The following is a 27,568-nucleotide window of genomic DNA, read 5'->3' on the forward strand; positions in this document are numbered from 1 at the left end:
TGAATATTTAGACATTAAGGCGTAAATGCCAAAAGTGTTTTTAGTGTGTTTCTCTCGTTCCCGAGTTCCACTCACTTCAGCACTATGGACAGCTCCTCATGCTGCGCTCTCTATCCGGGTTCTGAAAGGAGAGCGAGGAGGACACAGACACGCTTGAATAGTACTTCACGTTAGGATACAGTTTGCCCACGCTTTTAAAAAGAATTAGGAAATCAAAGACAGTCCATATGTTTTTAAACAGGTTAGTCTATAAATGTTTAACAATACAACTAATTCACTTCTGTTCATAGCGGTATGACAACACATTCACGAATACCAGAGGTTATGTATACTTTATTCCGGGAGGTTTTGAATAGCTTCTAATTATGAATCCACTTGTGTTCTTTGGTTTTTCCTTTACCCTATCCGTGCTCACTAACGCCAACTTCCCCTCATCATATCCTTGAGGCGGCAGCTGCACCAGCTGTAAGCGGTTAGCTACTGTAGCCAATTGAAAAGCATTGGCCGCCTGTGATTGCAGTGCTTTCTCCTATTGATTGCGCGCGGAGTAATGTGGACGAGCGTGGCACTTGTGTCTTGCAGTCAGTCTTACTAGTGGAACCGAGCTGGGCTAGCGAAACCCAGTAACGTTGTCCGGTACACACAGAAGGAGGGAAGCTTTTTGATTCAACGTCAGATAACATTTGATCCAAATCGCCAAAGGCCCAATCGGAGAAGCTTGTTTTCTTAATCAGATCGGCTTGTTTCTCCACCACCATCTTTGGGACGGATAAGTCTCTCTCTCCCTCGCAGTTGCAGAAAATTGCTCGGCAGCCTTGTAAGCAATTGGTGCACTGTGAGCGACCATCATAAATCTGGAGGATTTTCAGCGTCCGCGGGTTTGCTTCTGAATTTGCTTAGGCAGGCTCTTTTAAGGAGTTGAGTACGCAGGTTGGAGAAATTGATAAAATGGCACAAAAATGCGTCTTATTTTTATTGTGGCTTTCGGGCAGATCACTCGCGGGATTTCCCAATCAGATTAATATAGGTAAGTGGATCATAAAATAATTATAAATAATTAAATCATTTAATTTAATATTTTTCCCCATAATACAGTCTTGTTTTATCTTCGGAGTAGGACCTTTATTGTGTGTTAAGTGGGCTAACTTGCTTTGCTTGCAGTAAGAAATTGTGAACTTGCGCTGTCACTTTGGTTACAGATGTTAAGAAATTCAATGTTACCAAATGCTTGAAACAAACTACCACATTGAATATAAAATGTTGCAACTTTATAAGGGCGAAAATTGGCGGGCACAATCCCGAAATAACAGATTTCTGTAGACCGAATGATGAGGAGTAAAGATGGATTATGTGTGATCTCTTTCTCCAAATTTATTTGAGACATGGTCCTGTTTACATGATCTGTGGTGTTTGCTTTAACACTTGAGATCCTTGTATAAACAGAACAATGAGAATCCCTGCAGCTACAAAAAGTGCTTATGTAAGCTACATTCAAGTCAAGTCTCTTCCTCAAGTACCTTCCTTAAGTTTTGTCCGACAGGCCATAGGCTACCCTTTTAGATAAAAGGTGTTATCTAGAACCTAAAATGCTTCCTCTGCAGTCCCCACACTTTGAAGAACCCTTTTTGCTTTCAGGTAGAACCTGTTTGCGTTAAATGTAGAACCCCTTCCACAGAGGGTTCTACATGGAACCCAAAACGGTTCTACCTGGAACCAAAAATAGTTATCCTATGGGAACACCCGAAGAACCCTTTTGGAATCCATTTTTCTAAGACTGTACTTAACATCCGTGTGTTGGTTTTGCGAGGGCCAGGGGTTCCCTGTGGCCTCTATAATAAAAAGCTGAGGCAGAGAGAGTAGGATGTAAAATGTGTGTAAATAATGATGATGGGAAATGGTAGCCAAAGTTGATTATGTATCTGATATGTCTTCTAGGTGGTCTGTTCATGCGGTCCACTGTGCAGGAGCACAGTGCGTTTAGGTTCGCTGTTCAGCTCTACAACACCAACCAGAACACTACGGAGAAACCCTTCCATCTCAACTACAACGTAGACAACCTCGAGTCGTCCAACAGCTTCTCAGTAACCCATGCATGTAAGTACAGAGCTGTTTTCAATTAAAATCTCCCTTTGCTCTGAATATGTCCAGAATTCCCCCTTGAAAACACAAGTGCAAACACACACACACACACACACACACACACACACACACACACACACAGACATTCGTATAAAAATCTATTGCTTGGTCTGCTTTAGCTGCAAGCGTGTAAACCAACTGTAGATAAGACCAGGGTACAGGGGTGGTGGGACAGAATGCCTTTAGATGTCTCAATGGTTCACTGTTGTTGTAGATAAGACCAGGGTACTCAGGGTGGCGGGACAGAATACCTTTAGATGTCTCAATGGTTCACTGTCATTGTAGATAAGACCAGGGTACTCAGGGTGGCAGGACAGAATGCTTTAGATGGTTTACTGTCATTGTAGATAAGACCAGGGTACTCAGGGTGGCGGGACAGAATGCCTTTAGATGTCTCAAGTTCACTGTCATTGTAGATAAGACCAGGGGGTACAGAATCCTTTAGATGTCTCAATGGTTCACTGTCATTGTACAGAAGACCTTTAGATGTCTCAATGGTTCACTGTCATTGTAGATAAGACCAGGGTACTCAGGGTGGCGGGACAGAATACCTTTAGATGTCTCATTGTAGATAAGGTTCACTGTCACCAGAATGCCTTTAGATGTCTCAATGGTTCACTGTCATTGTAGATAAGACCAGTGGTCACCAACCTTTGAGTCAAGATCACTTTGAGTCAAAATGCATGACGAGATCTACCGCTCAGATAAAAACAAATAAACATACATTTTAAAAAACAAGTATTAGGCCTATGCAACATGAACCTATTAAAACCAGTTGTGCAGCAATGAGGCTTGTGCAGTAGGCTATAGGCCCAATATATTATCCCTGCATATTGGCTATGCTTCAATTCCCCTTGCAATGTTGATGTTCTCAGGCCGTTTTGAAATTATATATATTTTTTAATTGCTATATGATCACACTGGTAATTGATAATTTGTTGAATTACTATGAGGCACAGTTGAGTGAGCAGAATAATGTGTTTTATTTTACTGGACTGATGGCTTGCATCTATCTGATGGTCAGTCTAAGGGAAGGGAGGGAATATTTAGCATTTTATTAGGATCCCCATTAGCTGTTGCAAAAGCAGCAGCTTCTCTTTCTGGGGTCCACACAAAACATGACATAATACAGAACGTTAGTAGACAACAGCTCAAGGACAGAACTACATTAAAAAAAAATGTTTTTACAAAAGGCACAAGTAGCCTACATATCAATACATACACACAAACGTTCTAGGTCAAATAGGGGAGAGTCGTTGTGCCGTGTTGCTTTATCTGTTTTTATGAAACCAGGTTTGCTGTTTATTTGAGCAATATGAGATGGAACAGAGTTCCATGCAGTAATAGCTCTATATAATACTGTACACTCTCTGGAATTTGTTATGGATTTGGGGACTGTGAAAATGTCTGGTGGGGTAAGTTTGTGTGTCAGAGCTGTGTGTAAGTTGACTATGCAAACAATTTGGGATTTTCAACAACTTAATGTTTTTTTTTTATAAAAAGAAGTGATGCAGTCAGTCTCTTCTCAACTCTTAACCAAGAGTTGCAGCACTGGACCACGACTGGACAATAATCAAGATTAGACAAAACTAGAGCCTGCAGGACTTGCTTTTTGGAGTTTGGTGTCAAATCAGAGTATCCCTTTATTACAGACAGACCTCTCCCCATCTTTACAACCATTGAATCTATATGTTTTGACCATGACAGTTTACAATCAAAGGTATCGCCAAGTAATTTAGTCTCTTCAACTTGTTCAAAAGCCACACCATTCATTACCATATTGAGCTGAGGTCTAGAACTTAGGGAATGATTTGTACCAAATGCAATGTTCTTAGTTTTAGAGATGTCAGATCAGCTAGTTTCTCAGTTTATTAATGGACCAGTTTATTAATGGCTACCCATTCCAAAACAGACTGCAACGCTTTAAGGGTTTCAGTGAGTTCATTAGCTGTGGTTGCTGATGTATATATGGTTGAATCATCAGCATACATGGACACATGCTTTGTTTAATGCCAGTGGCAGGTCATTGGTAAAAATAAAAAGAGCAGAGGGCCTAGAAAGCTGCCCTGAGGTACACCACACTTTCCATGTTTGACATTAAAGAAGCTTCCATTAAAGAAAACCCTTTGAGTTCTAGTAGATAGCTCTGAATCCATGATACGGCAGAGGTTGAAAAGCCATAACACAATATATTTTAACAACATTTTATGGTCAATAATATCAAAGGCTGCACTGAAATCTAACAATACAGCTCCCACAATCATTTTATCAATTTCTTTCAACCAATCATTAGTAATTTGTGTCAGTGCAGTACATGTTCAGTGCCCTTCTCTATAAGCATGCTGAAAGTCTGTTGTTAATTTGTTTACAGAAAAAAAGCATTGTATTTGGTCAAACACCATTTTTTTCAAACAGTTTGCTATGAGCTGGCAGCAAGCGTATAGGTCTGCTGTTAGAACCAGTAAAGGCCGCTTTACCACTCTTGGGTAGCGGAATGACTTTGGCTTCCCTCCAGCCCCGAGGACAAATACTTTCCTCTAGGCTCAGATTAAAGATATGACAGATAGGAGTGGCTATAGAGTCAGCTACCATCTTCAGTAGCTTTCCATCAATGTTGTCAGTGCCAGGAGGCTTGTCATTATTGATCGATAACCACAAGGTTTCACCTCTCCCACAAAAACTTTACAAAATGCAAACTTGCAATGATTGTCTTTTATTATTAGTTTTTTTTATGCATGAATACGATGGCTCACTGTTCGTTGGTGGCATTTCCTGCCTAAGTTTTCCCACTTTGCCAATGAAGTAATCATTAACTTAATTGGCAACATCAAATGGTTTTGTGACGAATAAGCCATCGGATTTGATGAAAGATGAAGTTGAATGTCTTTCTGCCCATATTTAATTTAAAGTACTCCCAAGTTTTTTTTTGTTTTTCCATCAGTCTTTATATAATTGATCTTGGCTTCATAATATAGTTTTCTTATTTTTTGTTGAGTTTAGTCACATAATTTCTCAATTTGCAGTAAGTCAGCCAGTCAGATGTACAGCCAGACTTATTAGCCACTCCTTTTGCCCCATCTCTTTCAACCATACAGTTCTTAAATTCCGCCTCAATCAATGGAGCCTTAACAGTTCTAACAGTTTCTTTACAGGTACATCAATAATTGTAAATTCATGAAATTGCTTCTTATCAAGTGCAGCATCTGGATGCTCCTTATTGAACACATCAGACCAATAAATATTTTTAACATCATCCACATAAAAGTCACAGAAAAATCTTGTTTGATTTCTCATACACTATTTTAGGCCCAGCTTTTAGAACTTTGGCTTTCAGGATAATAGCCACTATATTGTGATCACTGCACATTATTTAGATTCTGACTGTTAGCACTTGGTGGCCTATAGCAATACCCCAAAGGAAAAAGGCTTTAGATGTGGTTGCATGTTCACTTGGCACAACACTTCAATAACACTTGACATAAGATCTTCTCTAAGCATTATAGGGATATGGCTCTGAATATATATGTTACACACACAGCAACACTTCCCCTATAAGCATTTATGTCTCTTCTATAGATGTTATATCCTTGGATTGCTACTTCTGTATCATCAAATGAATGATCTAAATGAGTCTCAAATGGCTAATATGAATGTTACCTGATGTTAGCAAGATACTGATTTCATTAACCTTATTTATATTGCTACATATATTCATATGGGCTATTTTCAGCCCTTTCCTGGGTGGCTTATCAGAGATAGACATAATATGGAAAAGAGCAGACAAAGCAAGACAAAAAAATCTATACATTCAGCAGTCCATTAATCAACTGGTGTGTGCTGTGGGGTTGAAGCTACGAACCCATAGTCTTGGCTCTCTCATCCCGTCCAGGCTTCTGGGAAGGAGGGTGGATAATGATCCTGTCGGAGGTTGTAAAACAATGTCCCCACGTGCTGTGGCAGCTTTCATGTCTGGGATCAGTTCTTTCCTCTTCTGGTGCACAGCTTCAGGATAGACCTTGTTGAAGATGTACATTCCTCTCACGTTCTTGGCTTTTCCAGAACAGTTACCTTGTCCTTGAACCTCAGGAACTTGACCACTATCGGCCTGGGCCTGTCCCTGGGCCTGTCGCCTGGGCCTGTCGCCTGGGCCTGTCGCCTGGGCCTGTCGCCTGGGCCTGTCGTGGGTTTTCCATTCCTGTGAGTGCACCCCACCTCAATCTTCCTGTGTGTCCATCTTCAATTTCTCAGAGATAATTTCCCTCACATTGTCCTCAGACTCCGTCCAGGTCTCATGTGGAGATTCTGCAATTCCGCCCACAACCATGCTATTCTGCCTTGATTGTCCCTCCCTTGTCATCATGGATTCACACACACAACTGATTTCCTCTCTCAATTACTTAGATTGTCATCTTGCCGTTCTCCTGTTTCAACTCATCGAGCTGATCCTGAGAGAACAGCAAACTGTTCTTCAGGTACTGGACCTCTCTGGTCAGGTCCATTCTTTTATTAGTTGACTCCACCAGTATTTGGACAAAACACTTGAAGCTATTTTCTTGTTGTAACAACTGCTTGCTTAACTCTTTTAGTTTGTTTAAAATATCCTTCACCTGTGATAGACACCACTGTCCTCAGCGGTACTCCTGTTGAGGAGAGTGTCAGGCTGCCTCTCACCCGACTCAATCCCTTTGCTCTCCCTCCCTCCGCTGAGAAAAGAGAACAGTCTTCCAGCTGATGGAGAACTTAAGTCGCACTAGATTATTTCTGCCTCATGCACCAATTCATGTTGTTCCTCCTATGACCAGAGAAAGTGAAATATTCCTCGATATTAAAAAAGACAAAACTAACAACAAGCTTTTCGGAACACTTTGGTGTACTCATTCATTGTAAGTGAAAGTAGGAAGAACTCGCATTTTATGGCTCATAAAATGTTGAACAAAGTGTTGACAGTGCTGTATAATAACATAAATGTGAATTTAGTCATAAAAAGCAGCTCTTTACTCTTCGTTATCTCTCTCTAGTCAATGTTTTAAACGTTTAGAAGTTTCACAGCATCAACTTTGCAATGCATTCTAGGTTTCTTTTTACAGTCTATGGCTCGAGGAAACTGTGCAGACACGATGATCTGAGCTGTCTGATTGGCCAGCCTTAGGCCTATAGCTGCGCTCGATTTGCTCTCTGGGCCTGCCAGGTAGGCGGAGCTCAGATCACGGTAGACTCACTGTAGGGTCACTGTAGACACTCTTGGTAGACACTCCCGGTAAAGAATCTCGGTAGACACTCACTGTAGACTCACCGTAGACTCAGCATCTAGATGTGGTCAAAAGGTTTGCCCAGATAGGGAAAAGACAATGGCCTACTCTTGACATCATAATAGTGTTCAGCTGGAGAGCCTTGTAAACAGACGTCTCTGGTCCTCTGTGGTTCTGCCCACTCCTATAAAACAGAATGTGGAACAGTCATCCAGCAGACATGTTTATCCAAAGCATCGTACAGTTAACATATGCAGCCTATTCAGAACACGTGGCCCATCCAGGAATTAAACCCACAAACCTCGTCTGTGTAATTGGAACCACATTGGCCTGATGTGTCTGGCCCGCTGGTCATTGTGGCTCTCCTCTCTTCTCGTCTTGTCTCCTCTCATCTTGTCCCCTTTCCTCTCCTCTGTCTCCTCAGCTCAGCCCCCACTGCAGTGTCTGCTCATTAGCACACAGACCTCATATCGCCTCATTGCGCTGTCATTGGCTGATGGAAAAAAAATCCATACCCCCTTCACCATACCTAAACCGGTAAATTAGTTGGGACTGAGTCCTGCAGTGGAGAGGTGGGGTGGGTCAGAGGTGGGTAGGTCTGAGAGGTGGAAAGGTGGGTCGGTAGAGAGTTGGGTCTGAGAGGTGGGTCAATAGAGAGGTGGGTCTGATGGGTGGATCTGAGAGGTGGGATGGTGGAGAGTTGGGGTGGACAGGTGGGGTGCTGGTGGGGTGGGGAGGTGGAAAGGTGGGTCGGTAGAGAGGTGGGTCTGAGAGGTGGGTCTGAGAGTTGGAGAGGAAGCAGAGAAAGCAAAGCTCCCATATCACAGTTAGCCAGCTAGAGAAGCGTGGGCTGTTACCACGGCGTCCTAGTTAACGAACACGCCCTGCACCCTCTCCTTCACACTGTTGATAGGGACACAGAAACAATAAGCAAATGAGTAAATAAATTATAGATAACAGCGTTGGTAATTTCACGCGTGTTGAAGGAGCATGGGAGAAAGAGGGCTTGATATCAGAATCAAATTAAAACCATGAAGGCAGGCAGGAGCAGAGACAGTCTTCTCCCTCATGGCTTAGAGAGAGGGTCGGGCTCCTGAGGGCGCCATTTCTGCTTTCTCATTCACACACAATCATGTCACCATTCACAACTTATAGCAGCTCCATGAAGAGTGTGCGTGTGTGGGTGCGTTTTGTGTGTGCGGCCATACTCTGTGTGTGAGAAATGTACGAGCCTTTGATGATGTTGAGGAAGGTGTGGAAAAGCAACGTGTGCTCTGTCTGTCTCTGCACTGAAAACAGTGGAATGTTGTCTCACAGCCATTCCTGTTTGTTGTGGGAACTGTTTCTTTGATGTGTTTTTGAAGTCATCTGCTGGGGTTTGAATCTGCCTCTTCTACTGTGAGCAGGACACACTGTTCTACATACAGGCCTAGGATCAGGGGAAACCCTAAATGACACCATACTTGACCAGAGCCATATGCGTCCTGGTCAAATGTAGTGCTATACTACGGGCCCTGGGTCCTGGTCAAATGTAGTGCTCTACTATGGGCCCTGGTCAAAAGTAGTGCTCTACTACGGGCCCTGGGTCCTGGTCAAATGTAGTGCTCTACTATGGGCCCTGGTCAAATGTAGTGCTATACTACGGGCCCTGGGTTCTGGTCAAATGTAATGCTCTACTATGGGCCCTGGTCAAAAGTAGTGCTCTACTATGGGCCCTGGTCAAATGTAGTGCTATACTACAGGCCCTGGGTCCTGGTCAAATGTAGTGCTCTACTATGGGCCCTGGTCAAAAGTAGTGCTCTACTACGGGCCCTGGGTCCTGGTCAAATGTAGTGCTATACTACAGGCTTGGGTCCTGGTCAAATGTAGTGCTCTACTACGGGCCCTGGGCCCTGGTCAAATGTAGTGCTCGACTACGGGCCCTGGTCAAATGTAGGGCTCGACTACGGGCCCTGGTCAAATGTAGGGCTCGACTACGGGCCCTGGTCAAATGTAGGGCTCGACTACGGGCCCTGGTCAAATGTAGGGCTCGACTACGGGCCCTGGTCAAATGTAGGGCTCGACTACGGGCCCTGGTCAAATGTAGGGCTCGACTACGGGCCCTGGTCAAATGTAGGGCTCGACTACGGGCCCTGGTCAAATGTAGGGCTCGACTACGGGCCCTGGTCAAATGTAGGGCTCGACTACGGGCCCTGGTCAAATGTAGGGCTCGACTACGGGCCCTGGGCCCTGGTCAAAAGTAGTGCACTTTAAAGGGAAAGATGTAATTTTTTGTAATTGTATATTTATTAAACTTAACCAGGCAAGTCCGTTAAGAGCAAAATCTTATTTACATTGACGGCCTACCCTAGCCAAACCCTAACCCGGACGATGCTGGGCCAATTGTGCGCCACCCTATGGGACTCCCGAATCACGGCCGGTTGTGATACAGCCCGGAATCGAAACAGGGTCTGTAGTGACACCTAGGTTCAGTCTTCTACTCAACATGAAGGCTGTCAAACTGTTGCTGGACATGACTAGGACTTTGAGTTGAGGCTTTGAGAATATGATTTATTTAACATTGGAATGACATTCTCCTTCAACATGAAGAAGCATATTCGAGATCAGATACAAGCCTCTTGTTTCCTGTTCAGGTAGCTAGCTCTAGTGTAGCATCTGGGAGTCCTGTCCAGCTGAGCCTGCAAATAGCAGACAGCACAATAGTCCACACACACACACACACACACACACACACACACACACACGAGCAAAAGCATGCATGATCGTACACACACACACACACACACACACACACACCCCCTGTACGCACAATAGTCCTTAGATGTTCACTCCGGATCAGTGCCAGAAACCTCTCTCTGAATGTGACAAGAGATGAATATTGTTGAAAAGAGAGTCGGTTGTTTGCTGAGCCATTCTGATGCTGCTGAAGCTTTCCGTACCACAGTTGAATCAGTCTGGGCCTCTGAGAGTAGGCCTTTTTTATATTGTTATTAATAAATTGAAATGGACAGATAAGGACCTGATCCCAGATCAGCACTCCTATTCTTTGTGGGTATGGGCCCTGGTCATAGTCCTCAAAGAAAAGCTCTGGTAGAGGAGTGAATCCAATAGGTACGTCAGCAACGGGTAGAGGAGTGAATCCAATAGGTACGTCAGCAACGGGTAGAGGAGTGAATCCAATAGGTACGTCAGCAACGGGTAGAGGAGTGAATCCAATAGGTACGTCAGCAACTGGTAGAGGAGTGAATCCAATAGGTACGTCAGCAACGGGTAGAGGAGTGAATCCAATAGGTACGTCAGCAACTGGTAGAGGAGTGAATCCAATAGGTACGTCAGCAACTGGCAGAGGAGTGAATCCAATAGGTACGTCAGCAACTGGTAGAGGAGTGAATCCAATAGGTACGTCAGCAACGGGTAGAGGAGTGAATCCAATAGGTACGTCAGCTTAAACTACTGGTCGAGGAGTGAATCCAATACGTACATTCTACGGTCCCCAGTTTCTTTGTTGTTGTGGGTTTGTGTGTGTGTGTATTTCGGGAAATGTTTTCCTGGATTCCCCCAAGCAGCTGATTGGTCGGCCCCATTGCTAATTGGAGCTGACCCCGCCCTCTCATCAGGGGATACAGCTGTCTGCAATTACAGACTCCTTCTCCAGCTGTGTATAAGCCAGTGATCATTGGCTCAGAGAGAGCTGATTGGTATGTCCTGTGTTGGTTGTTGCTCAGAGAGAGCTGATTGGTATGTCCTGTGTTGGTTGTTGCTCAGAGAGAGCTGATTGGTGTGTCCTGTGTTGGTTGTTGCTCAGAGAGAGCTGATTGGTGTGTCCTGTGTTGGTTGTTGCTCAGAGAGAGCTGATTGGTGTGTCCTGTGTTGGTTGTTGCTCAGAGAGAGCTGATTGGTGTGTCCTGTGTTGGTTGTTGCTCAGAGAGAGCTGATTGGTGTGTCCTGTGATGGTTGTTGCTCAGACAGTTTTTGTAAACTATTTTGTAACCGGTCCTGCTGAGGTATGTTTTTGTCACAAGCACTGTGTTTTGATGATTGAAATTGTTCACGTTAAGTTAGTATTATTCTGTTTTTGTTCCCAGGGGGGAAGGGGAAGGCACCTTGGGAGTGCTTAGACAAGAGACCTGTGGGCATATATACCTGTAGTATGTACTCAGTCTGTAAGACTTGGCCGGACCACCCCCTGTATGTTGGTTAGTGCCTCAGGTGGTGCTAGTTGTGGGAAGGTAGGAGAAGGGGCTCTTTAACGTTTAATATCTTTTTGCTTTGGTTCTGTCCAGCCTCTTTTTACCATGTGAAGGAATAAATTCCCTGTTAACAGTAAAACTTCTCGGTTTCTGTCATCCTTACCCACACCTAAAATCCCATAACTCTTTCACTCCACGGGGAGCAGCCAATCAAATTGTGCCAGCTGAGAAAAAGTTGTGAAAAAGTTGAGAAGAAGTTGAGAAGAAGTTGTGAAAAAGCTGAGAAGAAGTTGTGAAAAAACTGAGAAGTTGTGCGTGGCAGTACAGAAGGACGTCTGCGGGTGAATTCAGATGGAGCCCTTGGAAAGATGATACCCAAAAGTATTATTTTCGGATATAAAGACTACGCTGTGTCAACAAAAAAACAAATTACAACTTGCAAAACATTTAGAAGAATATTACATACGGAGGCGCAACCATTTCCAACTTTGTTCGACATTTGAAGCTGCACAAAGAACGGTAAGTCGTGGCTAATATAGCCGACAGCTATGTATTTTATTACTTTACTAGTGTATCATGTAGGCTAATGTAACGTTAAATCAATGAGCCTCCACACAGTCAGTCAGTGCGGGAACGTGATCATTGCACCCAAGATTGAGCTACAACTGGCTAGGCAGTTGGTAGCCTAAATCCTGCCTGATGTTACTTCTGTTCCTAAAACCATTGACATGTTATCCTACTGTAACCACACTGTGTGTGTGTTAAGGTTGGGCGATTGTGTACAAGCCCGATTGCGCCCCATTAGCGATAGTCGATCACTATTGGGGGGGATATTTTTACAAGCATTCATGATGTGCATAAATGTAATATACTATTACTCTTGTTAAAAATATGAAATGGTATTACATTTGGTGAAGAGCATATTATGACTTGCTTAGGACTCGAAACTTAAGTTTAGGACTTGAGACTTGACTTGATACTTGACGGTCTTGACTTGGGACTTGAGTGCTAAGACTTGTGACTTACTTGTGATTTGTAAAACAATGACTTTGCCCCACCTCTGGTATTAGTGTTGCTGCTTAGTTTAAAACCACATACATTACTAGACCACCATAGCACAGTAACTACTTAACTCAGACACTGAAATGACCTTACGCTTTATCTCTGTTCCATTCCAACTACCAACCCAGCATAACCATTTACCAGGCAGCACATCCAGGAACTATCAACCCAGCATAACCATTTACCAGGCAGCACATCCAGGAACTACCAACCCAGCATAACCATTTACCAGGCAGCACATCCAGGAACTATCAACCCAGCATAACCATTTACCAGGCAGCACATCCAGGAACTACCAACCCAGCATAACCATTTACCAGGCAGCACATCCAGGAACTATCAACCCAGCATAACCATTTACCAGGCAGCACATCCAGGAACTACCAACCCAGCATAACCATTTACCAGGCAGCACATCCAGGAACTATCAACCCAGCATAACCATTTACCAGGCAGCACATCCAGGAACTATCAACCCAGCATAACCATTTACCAGGCAGCACATCCAGGAACTATCAACCCAGCATAACCATTTACCAGGCAGCACATCCAGGAACTACCAACCCAGCATAACCATTTACCAGGCAGCACATCCAGGAACTATCAACCCAGCATAACCATTTACCAGGCAGCACATCCAGGAACTATCAACCCAGCATAACCATTTACCAGGCAGCACATCCAGGAACTACCAACCCAGCATAACCATTTACCAGGCAGCACATCCAGGAACTATCAACCCAGCATAACCATTTACCAGGCAGCACATCCAGGAACTACCAACCCAGCATAACCATTTACCAGGCAGCACATCCAGGAACTATCAACCCAGCATAACAATTTACCAGGCAGCACATCCAGGAACTACCAACCCAGCATAACCATTTACCAGGCAGCACATCCAGGAACTACCAACCCAGCATAACCATTTACCAGGCAGCACATCCAGGAACTACCAGGTTTCTTTAGAAAGTAAACAGTTACAGGATGTCTTTCAAGTGCAGATTAAAGCTTTCAGCCAGTAATTGAATTACTGACCGGCAGCAAAACAATGTGTGTCTTCAGTAATCCTACAAGCTGAGCTTTGTAGTGTTAGCTGCCACCATAGGGTGCTGGAGGTATGCACACACACACACACACACACACACTGAAGAGCAGGCTACATTATGATTGAGTGCACGTTGCAAACAGCATATGTTATGTACAGATGAGAGGGTCTGTTTCAGACTGGGAGGTCTGTGTGATATTGTTATGGTTCTTGGCTCTGCTCTGTTGTGAGAGATGACAGTAAACACACACACAGGGCTACAGCAGGGCCCTCGGCCAGATAACAGCCTCAAGTGACTGGCTATCTACACACACCTGATCTTTAACCACAGTCTGGCTGTTATCAACCTGGAAAGAGGTGATCTGATCAGAGATACAGTTAGAGATAGGAGGGGAATGGGGAGAGAGAGATTGAGAGAGAAGGATGGAAGGAGCGGGATGGATGGAAAGAGAGCGGGATGGATGGATGGATGGATGGAGGGAGGGAAAGAGAGATGGAGGGTGAGAGGGATAAAGAGAGAAATATGGAGGGTGAGAGAAAGGGATGGAAGGTGCGAGGGAGGGATAGTTGGAGAGAGAGGTGTCTACAATACTGTTCAAAAGTTTGGGGTCACTGGCAGCTTCATTAAATAGTACCCGCAAAACACCAGTCTCAGCGTCAACAGTGAAGAGGTGACTCTGGGATGCTGGCCTTCTAGGCAGAGTTCCTCTGTCCAGTGTCTGTTCTTTTGCCCATCTTACACGTTTCTTTTTATTGGCCAGTCTGAGATATGGCTTTTTCTTTGCAACTGTCTGTTTCTAAAACTAGACACTAATGTACTTGTCCTCTTGCTCAGTTCTGAACTTGGGCCTCCAACTCCTCTTTCTATTCTGGTTAGAGACCGTTTGCGCTGTTCTGTGGAAGGGAGTCTTTAGTTTCTTGGCAATTTCTCGCATGGAATAGCCATCGTTTCTCAGAACAAGAATAGACTGAGTTTCAGAAGAAAGTTATTTTGTTTCTGGCCATTTGAGCCTGTAATCGAACCCACAAATGCTGATGCTCCAGATACTCGATTAGTCTAAACAAGGCCAGTTTTATTGCTTTTTTTAATAAGAACAACAGTTATCAGCAGTGCTAACATAATTGCAAAAGGGTTTTCTATTGATAAATTTGCCTTTTATAAACTTGGATTAGCTAACACAACGTGCCATTGGAACACAGGAGTGATGGTTGCTGATAATGGGCCTCTGTACACCTATGTAGATATTCCATAAAAAATCTGCTTTTTCCAGCTACAATAGTCATTTACAACATTAACAATGTCTACACTGTATTTCTCTTCAATTTGATGTTATTTTAATGCATAAAAAATGTGGTTTTCTTTCGAAAAACAAGACATTTCTAAGTGACCGCAAACTTTTGAACGGTAGTGTATGTATGTATATACAATGCCTTTGGAAAGTATTCCGACCCCTTGACTTTTTCCACGTGTTGCGTTACAGCCTTATTCTAAAATTGATTAAATAGTTTTTTCTCCTCATATCTTCACACAATACCCCATAATGACAAAGCAAAAACAGATTAAAAAAATAATAATAATAATAATTTTAGGAAATGTATTAAATAAAAACCGGAAATATCACATCTCTCCCTCAATGTGATCAAGACAAAGGAGATGATTGGACTACAGAAAAAGGAGGACCGAGCACGTCCCCCCCCCCATTCTCATCGACAGGGCTGTCGTGGAGCAGATTAAGAGCTTCAAGTTCCTTGGTGTCCACATCACCAACAAACTATCATGGTCAAACACACCAAGACAGTCTTGAAGAGGGCAGAACAACACCTTTTCCCCCTCAGGAGACTGAAAAGATTTGGCAAAAAGTTCTACAGCTGCACCAACCAGATTCCTGACTGGTTGCATCACTGCCTGGTATGACAACCGCTCGGCCTCTGACCGCAAGGCACTACAGAGTGTAATGCGTACTGCCCAGTACATCTGGCGCCAAGCTTCTTGCCATCCAGGACCTCTATACCAGGCTGTGTCAGAGGAAGGCCCTAAAAATTGCCAAGGACTTCAGCCACCCTAGTCAAACACTGTTCTCTCTGCTACCGCACGGCAAGAGGTACCGGAGCCCAAAGTCGAGGTTCAAAAGGACAGCTTCTACCCCATAAGACTGCTTGACAGTTAATTAAAAATGGCTACCTAGACTATTTGCATTGTTCCCACCCATACCCTTGCTACTGTGTTTATTATCCGTGCATAGTCACTTTACCTACATGTACCTATTACTGTACCTGAATTACCTCGACTAACCGGTGACCCCATACAATGTGGGCTTGTAATAAGCATTACACGGTCAGGTCTACACCTGTTGAATACAGTGCATGGGACAAATAATATTAGATTTAATTTGGGGAGTTTCTCCTGTACTTCTCTGTTGAACCTCTCAAGGTCTGTCATGTTGGATTGGGGGCTTTGCTGCAAATATATTTGTAGGTCTTTCCAGAGATGTTCAATCGGTTTCAAATCCGGGCTCTGCATGGGCCACTCCAGGACATTCAGCAACTTGTCCCGAAGCCACTCCTGTGTTGTATTTGCTGAGTGCTTAGGGTCGTTGTCCTGTTGGAATGTGAACCTTCTAAGGTCCAGGGCGCTCAGGAGCTGGTTTTCAATAAAGGATTTCTCTGTGCTTTGCTCCGTTCATATTTGCCTCGATCCTGACTAGTCTCCCAGTTCCTGCCACTGAAAAACATCCCAACAGCATGATGCTGCCACCACCATGCTTCACCGTAGGGATGGTGCCAGGATTCCTCCATACGTGATGCTCGGCAGTCAGGCCAAAGAGTTCAATCTTGATTTCATCAGACCAGAGAATCTTGTTTCTCATGGTCTGAGTCTTTAGGTGCCTTTTGGCAAACTCCATGCGGGCTGTCATGTGCCTTTTACTGAGGTGTGACTTCCGTTTGGCCACTCTACCATAAAGGCCTGATTGGTGGAGTGCGGCAGAGATAGTTGTCCTTCTGGAAGGTTATTCCATCTCCACAGAGGAACTCCAGAGCTCTGTCAGAGTGACCACAGTTTTATTGATCATCTCTCTGACACACACATCTAAAGGGGTGAATGAGAATATGTACATAAGTATATGGATGAGCGATGGCCGAGCGACATAGGCAAGGTGCAGTAGATTGTATAAAATACAGTATATACATGTGATATTACTAATGTAAGATATGTTAACAATATTAAAGTGCCATTATTTAAAGTGACTAGTGATTCATTTATTTAAGTGTCCAGTGATTTGGTCTGAATGTAGGCAGCAGCCTCTCTGAGTTAGTGATGGCTGTTTAGCAGTCTGATGGCCTTGAGATATAATCTGTTTTTCAATCCCTCGGTCCCAACTTTGATGCACCTGTCCTGACCCTGCCTTCTGGATGATAGCGGTGTGAAAAGGCAGTGGGTGGTTATAGTCCCTGATTATATTTTTGGCCTTCCTGTAACATCGGGTGCTGTAGGTGTCATGGAGGTTAGGTAGTTTGCCCCCGGTGATGCGTTGTTCAGACCGCACCATCCTCTGGATAGCTCTGCGGTTGAGGGCGGTGCAGTTGCTGAACCAGGCTGTGATACAGGCCGACAGGATGCTCTCGATTGTGCATCTATGAAAGTTTGTCAGGGTTTTGGGTGACAAGCCGAATTTCTTCAGCCTCCTGAAGAAGGAGCTGGGATAGACTGGGATAGGGAGCGATTTGAATGTGTCCGTAAACACACCAACCAGCTGGTCTGCGCATGCTCTGAGGACCCGTCTAGAGATGCCTTCCAGGCCAGTAGCCTTGCGAGGGTTAACAAGTTTAAGCGTTTTAATCATGTCAGCCACTGAGAGAGGGGGAAGGGCACAGTCATTGTTAGTGAGCCGCGAGGTGGCACTGTATTGTGTGTAGATTGCTGAGGAATTTTTCTTTAATCCATTTTTAGAATAAGGCTGTAACGTAACACAATGTGGAAAGTCAAGGGGTCTAAATACATCCCTAAATGCACTAAATGCACTCTACAGTATATACACTAAATACAGAGGTATGTGGACACCCCTTCAAATTTGGGGATTCAGCTATTTCAACCATTCCCACTGCTGATAGGTGTATAAAATTGAGCACAGCCATGCAATCTCCATAGAAAAACATTGGCAGTAGGATGGCCTTACTGAAGAGCTCCTTGACTTTCAACATGGCACCATGATAGGATGCCACCTTTCCAACAGGTCACTTCATCAAATTTCTGCTCTGCTAGAGCTGCCCCGATAAATTGTAGGTGCTGTTATTGTTAAGTGGAAATGTCTAGGAGCAACAATGGCTCAGCCGTCAAGTGGTAGTCCATACAAGCTCACAGAACGGGACCACCTAGTGCTGAAGCGCATAGCGCGTAAAAATAGTCCTCTGTTGCAACACTCACCACCGAGTTCCAAAATGCCTCTGGAAGCATCGTCAGCACAGTTTGTCGGGAGCTTCATGAAATGGGTTTCCATGGCCGAGCAGCCTCACACAAGCCTAAGATCGCTGTTAAAAATGCCAAGCGTCGGCTGGAGCGGTGTAAAGCTCGCCGCCATTAGACTCTGGAGGATTGGAAATGCATTCTCTGAAGTGATGAATCACACATCACTATCTGGCACTCCGATGGACAAATCTGGATTTGGCAGATGCAAGATGATCGCTACCTTCCCCAATACATACTGTCAACTGTGAAGTTTGATGGAGAAGGAATAATGATCTGGGGTTGTTCTTCATGGTTCTGGTCCCTTAGTCTCAGTGAAGGGACATCTTAACGCGACAGCATACAATGACATTCTTAGACAATTCTGTGCTTCCAGTGTTTTGTCAAAAGTTTGGGGAAGGGGATTTCTTGTTTCAGCATGAACCTCAAGAGTGGTGCAGCAGTCAAAGGCACTGCATTTCAGTGCTAGAGGCATCACTACATGCCCTGGTTCGATTCCAGGCTGTATCACAACCGACCGTGATTGGGATTCCCATTTGGGTGGCGCACAACTGGCCCAGCAACGACCGGGTTAGGGTTTGGCCGGGGTAGGCAGTCATTGTAAATAATAATTAGTTCTTAACTGGCTTAAAGGTTACACTTATTATTATTTATTTTTTTAAATGTCCCCGTGCACAAAGAGAGGTCAATACAGAAATGGTTTGTCGAGATCGGTGTGGAAGAACTTGACTGGTCTGCACACAGCCCTGACGTCAACCCCATCGAACACCTTTGCGATGAATTGGAACATTGACTGCGAGCCAGACCTTATCGCCCAACATCAGTGCCCAACATCACTAATGCTATTGAGGCTGAATGGAGCAAGTCCCAGCAGCAATGTTACAACATCTAGTGGAAAGCCAGAAGAGTGGAGGCTGTTATAGCAGCAAAGGGACCAACTCCATATTAATGCCCATGATTTTGGAATGAGATGCAAGGCGAGCAGGTGTCCACATACCTTTGGTCATTTAGTGAGGAGCGAGGGGGAGAGCGAGAACAATATGGAGAGCGAGATGAGGTTATATATAAAAAATGAGCGAGAGAGAAAGTAGGAACTCGAGTGATGTAGGGTGAGAGACTCAGTTCTTCAGGCAGCAGGAAGAGAACCCTAGGTCACGCTATCACGGCCCAGCTGCGCAAGAGCCACAGATGGAGACCAGACCCTTTAATCCACAGACACACACATATAGTGGTGTACTGCAAAAGTGTCACAGTGAATAGGAAGACAGGACAGGGACAATAGAATAAACAGAGAACAGGAGCAGGGGACAACAGGGAGATCTTATGATGATTGGATTTCTTCATCCTTGTTGGCCCTGTCTCGCTGTCTTTTTTTCGTGATATGGGTCTGTTGTCACCTCCATTCCTGTGTTTTACTCTGTTCCCCTCAAAGTTGCCAGAGTATGTTACCTCATCCTGGTCTGTGACTGTTTCTCTGACAGGTAGTCATAGAGCCACCCCAGAGAGGTACTTAGAGACCTGCCTGCCTGTCAGTCTCCAAAACAGACCATTACATCATCTGACGGTAATGACCTGGCTGCCTGTCAGCCTCCAAAACATTGCTGCACCACACACTAGACTACTGACACAACCCCACGCACTAGACTACTGCTCTACTGTTTCCCCTGACATAACCCCACACACTAGACTACTAACACAACCCCTCGCACTAGACTACTGACACAACCCCACGCACTAGACTACTGACACAACCCCTCGCACTAGACTACTGACACAACCCCTCGCACTAGACTACTGACACAACCCCACGCACTAGACTACTGACACAACCCCACGCACTAGACTACTGACACAACCCCACGCACTAGACTACTGACACAACCCCACGCACTAGACTACTGACACAACCCCACGCACTAGACTACTGACACAACCCCCCTCGCACTAGACTACTGACACAACCCCTCGCACTAGACTACTGACACAACCCCTCGCACTAGACTACTGACACAACCCCTCGCACTAGACTACTGACACAACCCCTCGCACTAGACTACTGACACAACCCCTCGCACTAGACTACTGACACAACCCCACGACTACTACTGACACAACCCCACGCACTAGACTACTGACACAACCCCACGCACAGACTACTGACACAACCCCACGCACTAGACTACTGACACAACCCCACGCACTAGACTACTGACACAACCCCACGCACTAGACTACTGACACAACCCCACGCACTAGACTACTGACACAACCCCACGCACTACTACTGACACAACCCCTACGCACTGACTACTGACACAACCCCACGCACTAGACTACTGACACAACCCCACGCACTAGACTACTGACACAACCCCACGCACTAGACTACTGACACAACCCCTCGCACTAGACTACTGACACAACCCCACGCACTAGACTACTGACACAACCCCACGCACTAGACTACTGACACAACCCCTCGCACTAGACTACTGACACAACCCCTCGCACTAGACTATTGACACAACCCCTCGCACTAGACTACTGACACAACCCCTCGCACTAGACTATTGACACAACCCCTCACATTGGCGCCACAAAAGAGAGATGTATTAGATGTATTAGTAATAGTATTTTCTGATTTACAATTATTATGTCTCATATGTTAACTAAATGCAATCTATCAGCTTCCAATATGTAAATTAGGTGTATCTAGCTGCTTGTTGATAACATTCTGATGAAATGTCTTGTCCTGTAATGTGAAATGTTTTGTCTTGTCATGTGAAATGTCTTGTCATGTCAAATGTCCTGTCATGTAAAATATCTTGTCATGTAAAATATCTTGTCATGTAAAATGTCCTGTCATGTAAAATGTCCTGTCATGTAAAATGTCTTGTCAAATGTCTTGTCATGTGAAATGTCTTGTCCTGTAAAATGTCTTGTCCTGTCATGTAAAATGTCTTGTCCTGTCATGTAAAATGTATTGTCATGTAAAATGTATTGTCATGTAAAATGTCTTGTCCTGTAAAATGTCTTGTCATGTAAAATGTCTTGTCAAATGTCTTGTACTGTAAAATGTCTTGTCATGTAAAATGTCTTGTCATGTAAAATGTCTTGTCTTGTCATGTAAAATGTCTTGTCCTGTCATGTAAAATGTATTGTCATGTAAAATGTATTGTCATGTAAAATGTCTTGTCCTGTAAAATGTCTTGTCATGTAAAATGTCTTGTCAAATGTCTTGTACTGTAAAATGTCTTGTCATGTAAAATGTCTTGTCATGTAAAATGTCTTGTCTTGTCATGTAAAATGTCTTGTCAAATGTCTTGTCCTGTAAAATGTCTTGTCTTGTCATGTCAAATGTCTTGTCAAATGTCTTGTCTTGTCAAATGTCTTGTCATGTGAAATGTCTTGTCCTGTAAAATGTCTTGTCCTGTAAAATGTCCTGTAAAATGTCTTGTCCTGTAAAATGTCTTGTCCTGTAAAATGTCTTGTCCTGTAAAATGTCTTGTCTTGTCATGTAAAATGTCTTGTCTTGTCATGTAAAATGTCTTGTCTTGTCATGTAAAATGTCTTGTCCTGTCATGTAAAATTTCTTGTCATGTAAAATGTCTTGTCCTTTCATGTATAATGTCTTGTCATGTGAAATGTCTTGTCCTGTCATGTAAAATGTATTGTCAAATGTCTTGTACTGTAAAATGTATTGTCCTGTAAAATGTATTGTCCTGTAAAATGTCTTGTCCTGTAAAATGTCTTGTCCTGTAAAATGTCTTGTCCTGTAAAATGTCTTGTCTTGTCATGTAAAATGTCTTGTCAAATGTATTGTCCTGTAAAATGTCCTGTCATGTCAAATGTCTTGTCATGTAAAATGTCTTGTCAAATGTATTGTCCTGTAAAATGTCCTGTCATGTCAAATTTCTTGTCATGTAAAATGTCTTGTCCTGTCATGTGAAATGTCATGTATAATGTCTTGTCATGTGAAATGTCTTGTCCTGTCATGTAAAATGTATTGTCAAATGTCTTGTACTGTAAAATGTATTGTCCTGTAAAATGTATTGTCCTGTAAAATGTCTTGTCCTGTAAAATGTCTTGTCCTGTAAAATGTCTTGTCCTGTAAAATGTCTTGTCTTGTCATGTAAAATGTCTTGTCAAATGTATTGTCCTGTAAAATGTCCTGTCATGTCAAATGTCTTGTCATGTAAAATGTCTTGTCAAATGTCTTGTCCTGTAAAATGTCTTGTCTTGTCATGTAAAATGTCTTGTCAAATGTCTTGTCCTGTAAAATGTCTTGTCCTGTAAAATGTCTTGTCATGTAAAATGTCTTGTTCTGTAAAATGTCTTGTCAAATGTCTTGTCATGTCAAATGTCTTGTCATGTAAAATGTCTTGTCATGTGAAATGTCCTGTCATGTGAAATGTCTTGTCCTGTCATGTAAAATGTATTGTCAAATGTCCTGTAAAATGTCTTGTCCTGTAAAATGTCTTGTCCTGTAAAATGTCTTGTCATGTGAAATGTCTTGTCATGTAAAATGTCTTGTCCTGTCATGTAAAATGTATTGTCAAATGTCTTGTACTGTAAAATGTATTGTCCTGTAAAATGTCTTGTCATGTAAAATGTCTTGTCATGTAAAATGTCTTGTCCTGTAAAATGTCTTGTCCTGTAAAATGTCTTGTCTTGTCATGTAAAATGTCTTGTCTTGTCATGTAAAATGTCTTGTCATGTAAAATGTCTTGTCATGTAAAATGTCTTGTCATGTAAAATGTCTTGTCATGTAAAATGTCTTGTCCTGTAAAATGTCTTGTCCTGTAAAATGTCTTGTCCTGTAAAATGTCTTGTCCTGTCAAATGTCTTGTCATGTAAAATGTCTTGTCATGTAAAATGTCTTGTCTTGTCATGTAAAATGTCTTGTCCTGTAAAATGTCTTGTCAAATGTCTTGTCCTGTAAAATGTCTTGTCCTGTAAAATGTCTTGTCCTGTCAAATGTCTTGTCCTGTCATGTAAAATGTCTTGTCATGTAAAATGTCTTGTCTTGTCCTGTAAAATGTCTTGTCTTGTCAAATGTCTTGTCTTGTCAAATGTCTTGTCCTGTAAAATGTCTTGTCAAATGTCTTGTCCTGTAAAATGTCTTGTCATGTAAAATGTCTTGTCCTGTAAAATGTCCTGTCATGTCAAATGTCTTGTCCTGTAAAATGTCTTGTCCTGTAAAATGTCTTGTCCTGTCATGTAAAATGTCTTGTCATGTCAAATGTCTTGTCCTGTCATGTAAAATGTCTTGTCATGTCAAATGTCATGTAAAATGTTGTGTCTTGTAAAATGTCCTGTCATGTAAAATGTCTTGTCTTGTAAAATGTCCTGTCATGTAAAATGTCTTGTCCTGTCATGTAAAATGTCTTGTAAAAACCCAGAGTTGGAATAAAATCGTGGTTCCTTTCTAAACAGAGCAATGTGACTGCAAAGAGGACTCTGTCCACAAGATAGGTGATCTGGCAAAAGAGTTGAGTCCTTCTTCAAAGGCAAGGGCCAATGTGAAATACAGAGGAGAACTGAATTCTTCTGCTTTTATTTTCAAACCCAGAGGACCGAGGTTGGTTTCCTTTTAAAGAGGACTATACTGTATGTGAAAACCTGGGCCCTGGTCAAAAGTAGTGCACTATATAGGGAAAAGGGTGCCCTTTTGGGACTCAGACTTACTACTTTGGAGTTGAAGTGTATTGAGAATCAGAGGGAGAGAAACATGACAAGGCTCTTCTCACTCCGACAGATTCAACACAATTAATGTTTTATCACAATATCAAAAGATCCTCTTAAAGTTAACCTGAGGAGAAGTGTTGCTGTCAGTGTGTGTGTGTGTGTGTGTGTGTGATTTGTTTTGGAATCACTGCTGTTCTCCAGATGCCTGTTTGATTAGACAACAGCTTCCTGCTGCTTTAGGAGAAACAGCGCACACACACACACACACACACACAGTTCTCCTCCGGTTGACTTTAAGAGGACATTATTTGTGTTTTAGCAAATATAGATCTTTCATTAACTGAATAGATCCAGGTGAATGTACAGCGTTGTGTTTTTAGAGCTGTGTGTGTGGTACTGTGTGTAGTGTGGGTCTATTGTGTGCTCTTTAGCCCGATGTGAGTGGTTGTGCCTGCACATGTGTGAGCGTCACTGTGTGTAGTGTGGGTCTATTGTGTGCTCTTTAGCCCGATGTGAGTGGTTGTGTGCCTGCACATGTGTGAGCGTCACTGTGTGTAGTGTGGGTCTATTGTGTGCTCTTTAGCCCGATGTGATTGGTTGTGCCTGCACATGTGTGAGCGTCACTGTGTGTAGTGTGGGTCTATTGTGTGCTCTTTAGCCCGATGTGAGTGGTTGTGTGCCTGCACATGTGTGAGCGTCACTGTGTGTAGTGTGGGTCTATTGTGTGCTATTTAGCCCGATGTGAGTGGTTGTGCCTGCACATGTGTGAGCGTCACTGTGTGTAGTGTGGGTCTATTGTTTGCTCTTTAGCCCGGTGTGAGTGGTTGTGCGCCTGCACATGTGTGAGCGTCACTGTGTGTGGTGCATTTGGAAAGTATTCAGACTCATAGACTTGTTCCACATTTTGTTACGTTACAGCCGTAGTCTAAAATGAATTAAATGTTTTTTCCCCACCATCGTTATACACACAATAACCCATAATGACAATGCAAAAAGAGATTTTCAGAAATGTTTGCTAATGTAAAAAAGAAAATAAATGAAATATTACATTTACATAAGAATTCAGAGCAAAGGGTCTGAACTTTATTGAAGAGCCTTTGGCAGCGATTACAGCCTCAAGCCTCCTTGGGTATTACGGTACAAGCACAGCTATTTTCATCTCTCCAGAGATGTTCTATCGGGTTCAAGTCTGGGCTCTGGATGGGCCCCTCAAGGACAATCAGAAACTTGTCCCGAAGCCACTCCTGCGTTGTCTTGACTGTGTGTTTAGTGTCATTGTCCTGTTGGAAGGTGAACCTCTGGAGCAGGTTTTCATCAAGGATCTCTATGTACTTCTATGTCTGACTATTCTCCCAGTCCCTGCTCAGGGGCGGAGCCAGAGATGTGTCCGAGGTGGCACCCCTGACATCTGATTGGCCATCCCAAAATGTAATTCGCTACTGGCAGTTTGATGCTGATTGACATCTCATTTCACCTCTTGTTGAAATAAGCATTTATGTTGACGTTCGGCGGCACATTTTTCAAATCGAGGAAGAGGAAGAACGAATATTAACGTTGGTTGCGAGATGAAGAAGAACATACAGAAGAAGAAGAGGGATTCTTTCCACAGCTCCACAAGCTCTTTTAGCGATTGGCTTAAGCATCATATTTTAAAGTAAGTTTTAAGGTTTAAAATCAGGTTTAGATTTCCTGAAAAATGTTTTAAGAAGTTGAGTCGCTGTGTAAGTTAAAGTTAGACCTTTGGCCCAATTATCAGACAGTTAATCAGATAAGAGATCAGTTTCCAATTTAGCCTAACATTGTTTACATCTGTGCTATAAATACACATATACAGTGTCGTAAGTTACAGTATGCTAATGTGGGGTAACTAGTAGGCTACAGCTGTCAGTGTTCAGCAAGTTCAAATTCAGCCATTTGAAATCCATTAGTTCGTACTTGAACTCAAAATGAACAATTGTTATTATGAATCTGTTAACGTTACTCAAAAAAATTCCAAAATTTGCAGATAGCCTGTTTGCTATCGTAAAGGTTTAAGAAATTATAGCTAGCTAAGTTACTTACTGCAGAGTAGGACTAGCCATGATCTACCTAGTAACTTAGGCTGGTAGTTGACTTTAAGGTACAGTTATGATATAATGGGGATTTGTAATGGACTAGAATGTGGACCGTTGGATGCTTAGATGTGACCACAGACTTATTGTTGCATAGGGGCAGTTAAACATGGAAAGAAAGGGAGAGATATCAGAATTCTGTTCCAAAAGGTCCCAATGCGATGCCAGGCCTATACTTTCAACTACACATTTTAGTTAGCAGTTGTTAGTATCTAATCTAGTGGATCCCCTATACATTTCCATAGAGAGATGACACATTATTTAACGTGTATTTAAGACATGTCAAGATCCAGAGAAGAGGGTAATGTACAGCCGTTTAAAAACATTTCCCAGAACTCAGCATGGTACCAGGGAAAGAGTTTTCAACAGCTCCTGGTATAAGGACAATTCATGGCTTGAATATTCTGTAAATCAAGATTCGATTTATTGTTTCACCTGCAGGCATGTTTCTCTGCCCAATACACCTGAATCTACCTTCACATCGCAGTCATGTTTCTCTGCCCAGTACACCTGAATCTGCCTTCACATCGCAGTCATGTTTCTCTGCCCAGTACACCTGAATCTGCCTTCACATCGCAGTCATGTTTCTCTGCCCAGTACACCTGAATCTGCCTTCACATCGCAGTCATGTTTCTCTGCCCAGTACACCTGAATCTGCCTTCACATCGCAGTCAGGTTCTTGTAACTGGAAAAAGGTGCTGTTTAAAGGTTCTGGGTTTAAGCTCCATTTAAAGGCAGAGCATCATATCAAGGCTGCGTATGCTTGGAATCAGCATAAAAGGGCTATTGACAGCAACTCATCAACGTTAGATGTCATAAATGAGGACTGGAAAAAGAAAGTGGAGGAAAACTGTACATTACATTAAAACAATTGCAGATATTCTCCTATTAACTGCCAGTCAAAATATAGCTCCGAGAGGTCACCGGGAGTCTGATGAGCAGAGAGGTCACCGGGAGTCTGATGAGCAGAGAGGTCACCGGGAGTCTGATGAGCAGAGAGGTCACCGGGAGTCTGACTCTCACAACAAGGGTCATTTTTTTGACAATCATAGAAGAAATAGCAAAGCATGACCCTCTTATAGAGAAAACGATGAACACGTGGCAATGCTAAATACACAAGCCACCAAATCTAGGAGGAAGTTGTTGAGGGCTGAGCTGAGATGGTACAAAGTGAAATAATAAGAGAAGTAAAAGAAAGTGAAGTTTTTTTGTGTAATTGCAGATGAAACCAAAGATTTAAAGAAATACATTTATTTACTTGTGAGGCACTATTACAACAGGGCCATCCACAAAAGCTTTTTACACTTTCAGTCAGCTGAAAGCTTAGATGCAGCAGGTCTCACAAAAATGACAATTGAAATTCCTTGAAAAACACGGTCTGGACAACAGAAATAATCTGGTGGGGCAAGGATATGACGGTGCATCTGTCATGAGCAGAAAGCATTCTGGTGTGTCTGCACGGAGTGCAAGATTAGCATTTTATGTGCACTGTAATGCAAGTAATTTGAATTTGGTTCTTGCCGATGCTGTAAAATCAGTGCCTGAGTCAGTTCACGTTTTTGCTCTCCTGCAGAAGCTTTATAACTTTGTATCTGGCTCGAACGTTCATCTCAAGTGGC

The 27,568-nt window shown here is 43.1% G+C and overlaps 1 protein-coding gene across 4 annotated transcripts in view; it reads left to right on the forward strand.

Moving 5' to 3' along the window:
* The first annotated feature begins 547 nt into the window (after positions 1–547).
* The window catches only part of LOC115115922 (glutamate receptor 3-like), a 251,277-nt gene continuing 224,256 nt past the window's right edge, over positions 548–27,568 (forward strand). For 3 of the 4 annotated variants that reach the window (XM_065018373.1, XM_065018376.1, XM_065018374.1), the window contains exons 1-2: positions 548–1,027; positions 1,936–2,094. In XM_065018373.1, the coding sequence (XP_064874445.1) occupies positions 949–1,027; positions 1,936–2,094 (238 nt within the window). In that variant the 5' untranslated portion in view covers positions 548–948. The remainder of the gene's footprint in view (positions 1,028–1,935; positions 2,095–27,568) is intronic. The other variant, XM_065018375.1, reaches the window with a different exon arrangement.

The sequence above is a fragment of the Oncorhynchus nerka genome, linkage group LG5 (assembly GCF_034236695.1).
Source record: "Oncorhynchus nerka isolate Pitt River linkage group LG5, Oner_Uvic_2.0, whole genome shotgun sequence".
Taxonomy (NCBI): domain Eukaryota; kingdom Metazoa; phylum Chordata; class Actinopteri; order Salmoniformes; family Salmonidae; genus Oncorhynchus; species Oncorhynchus nerka.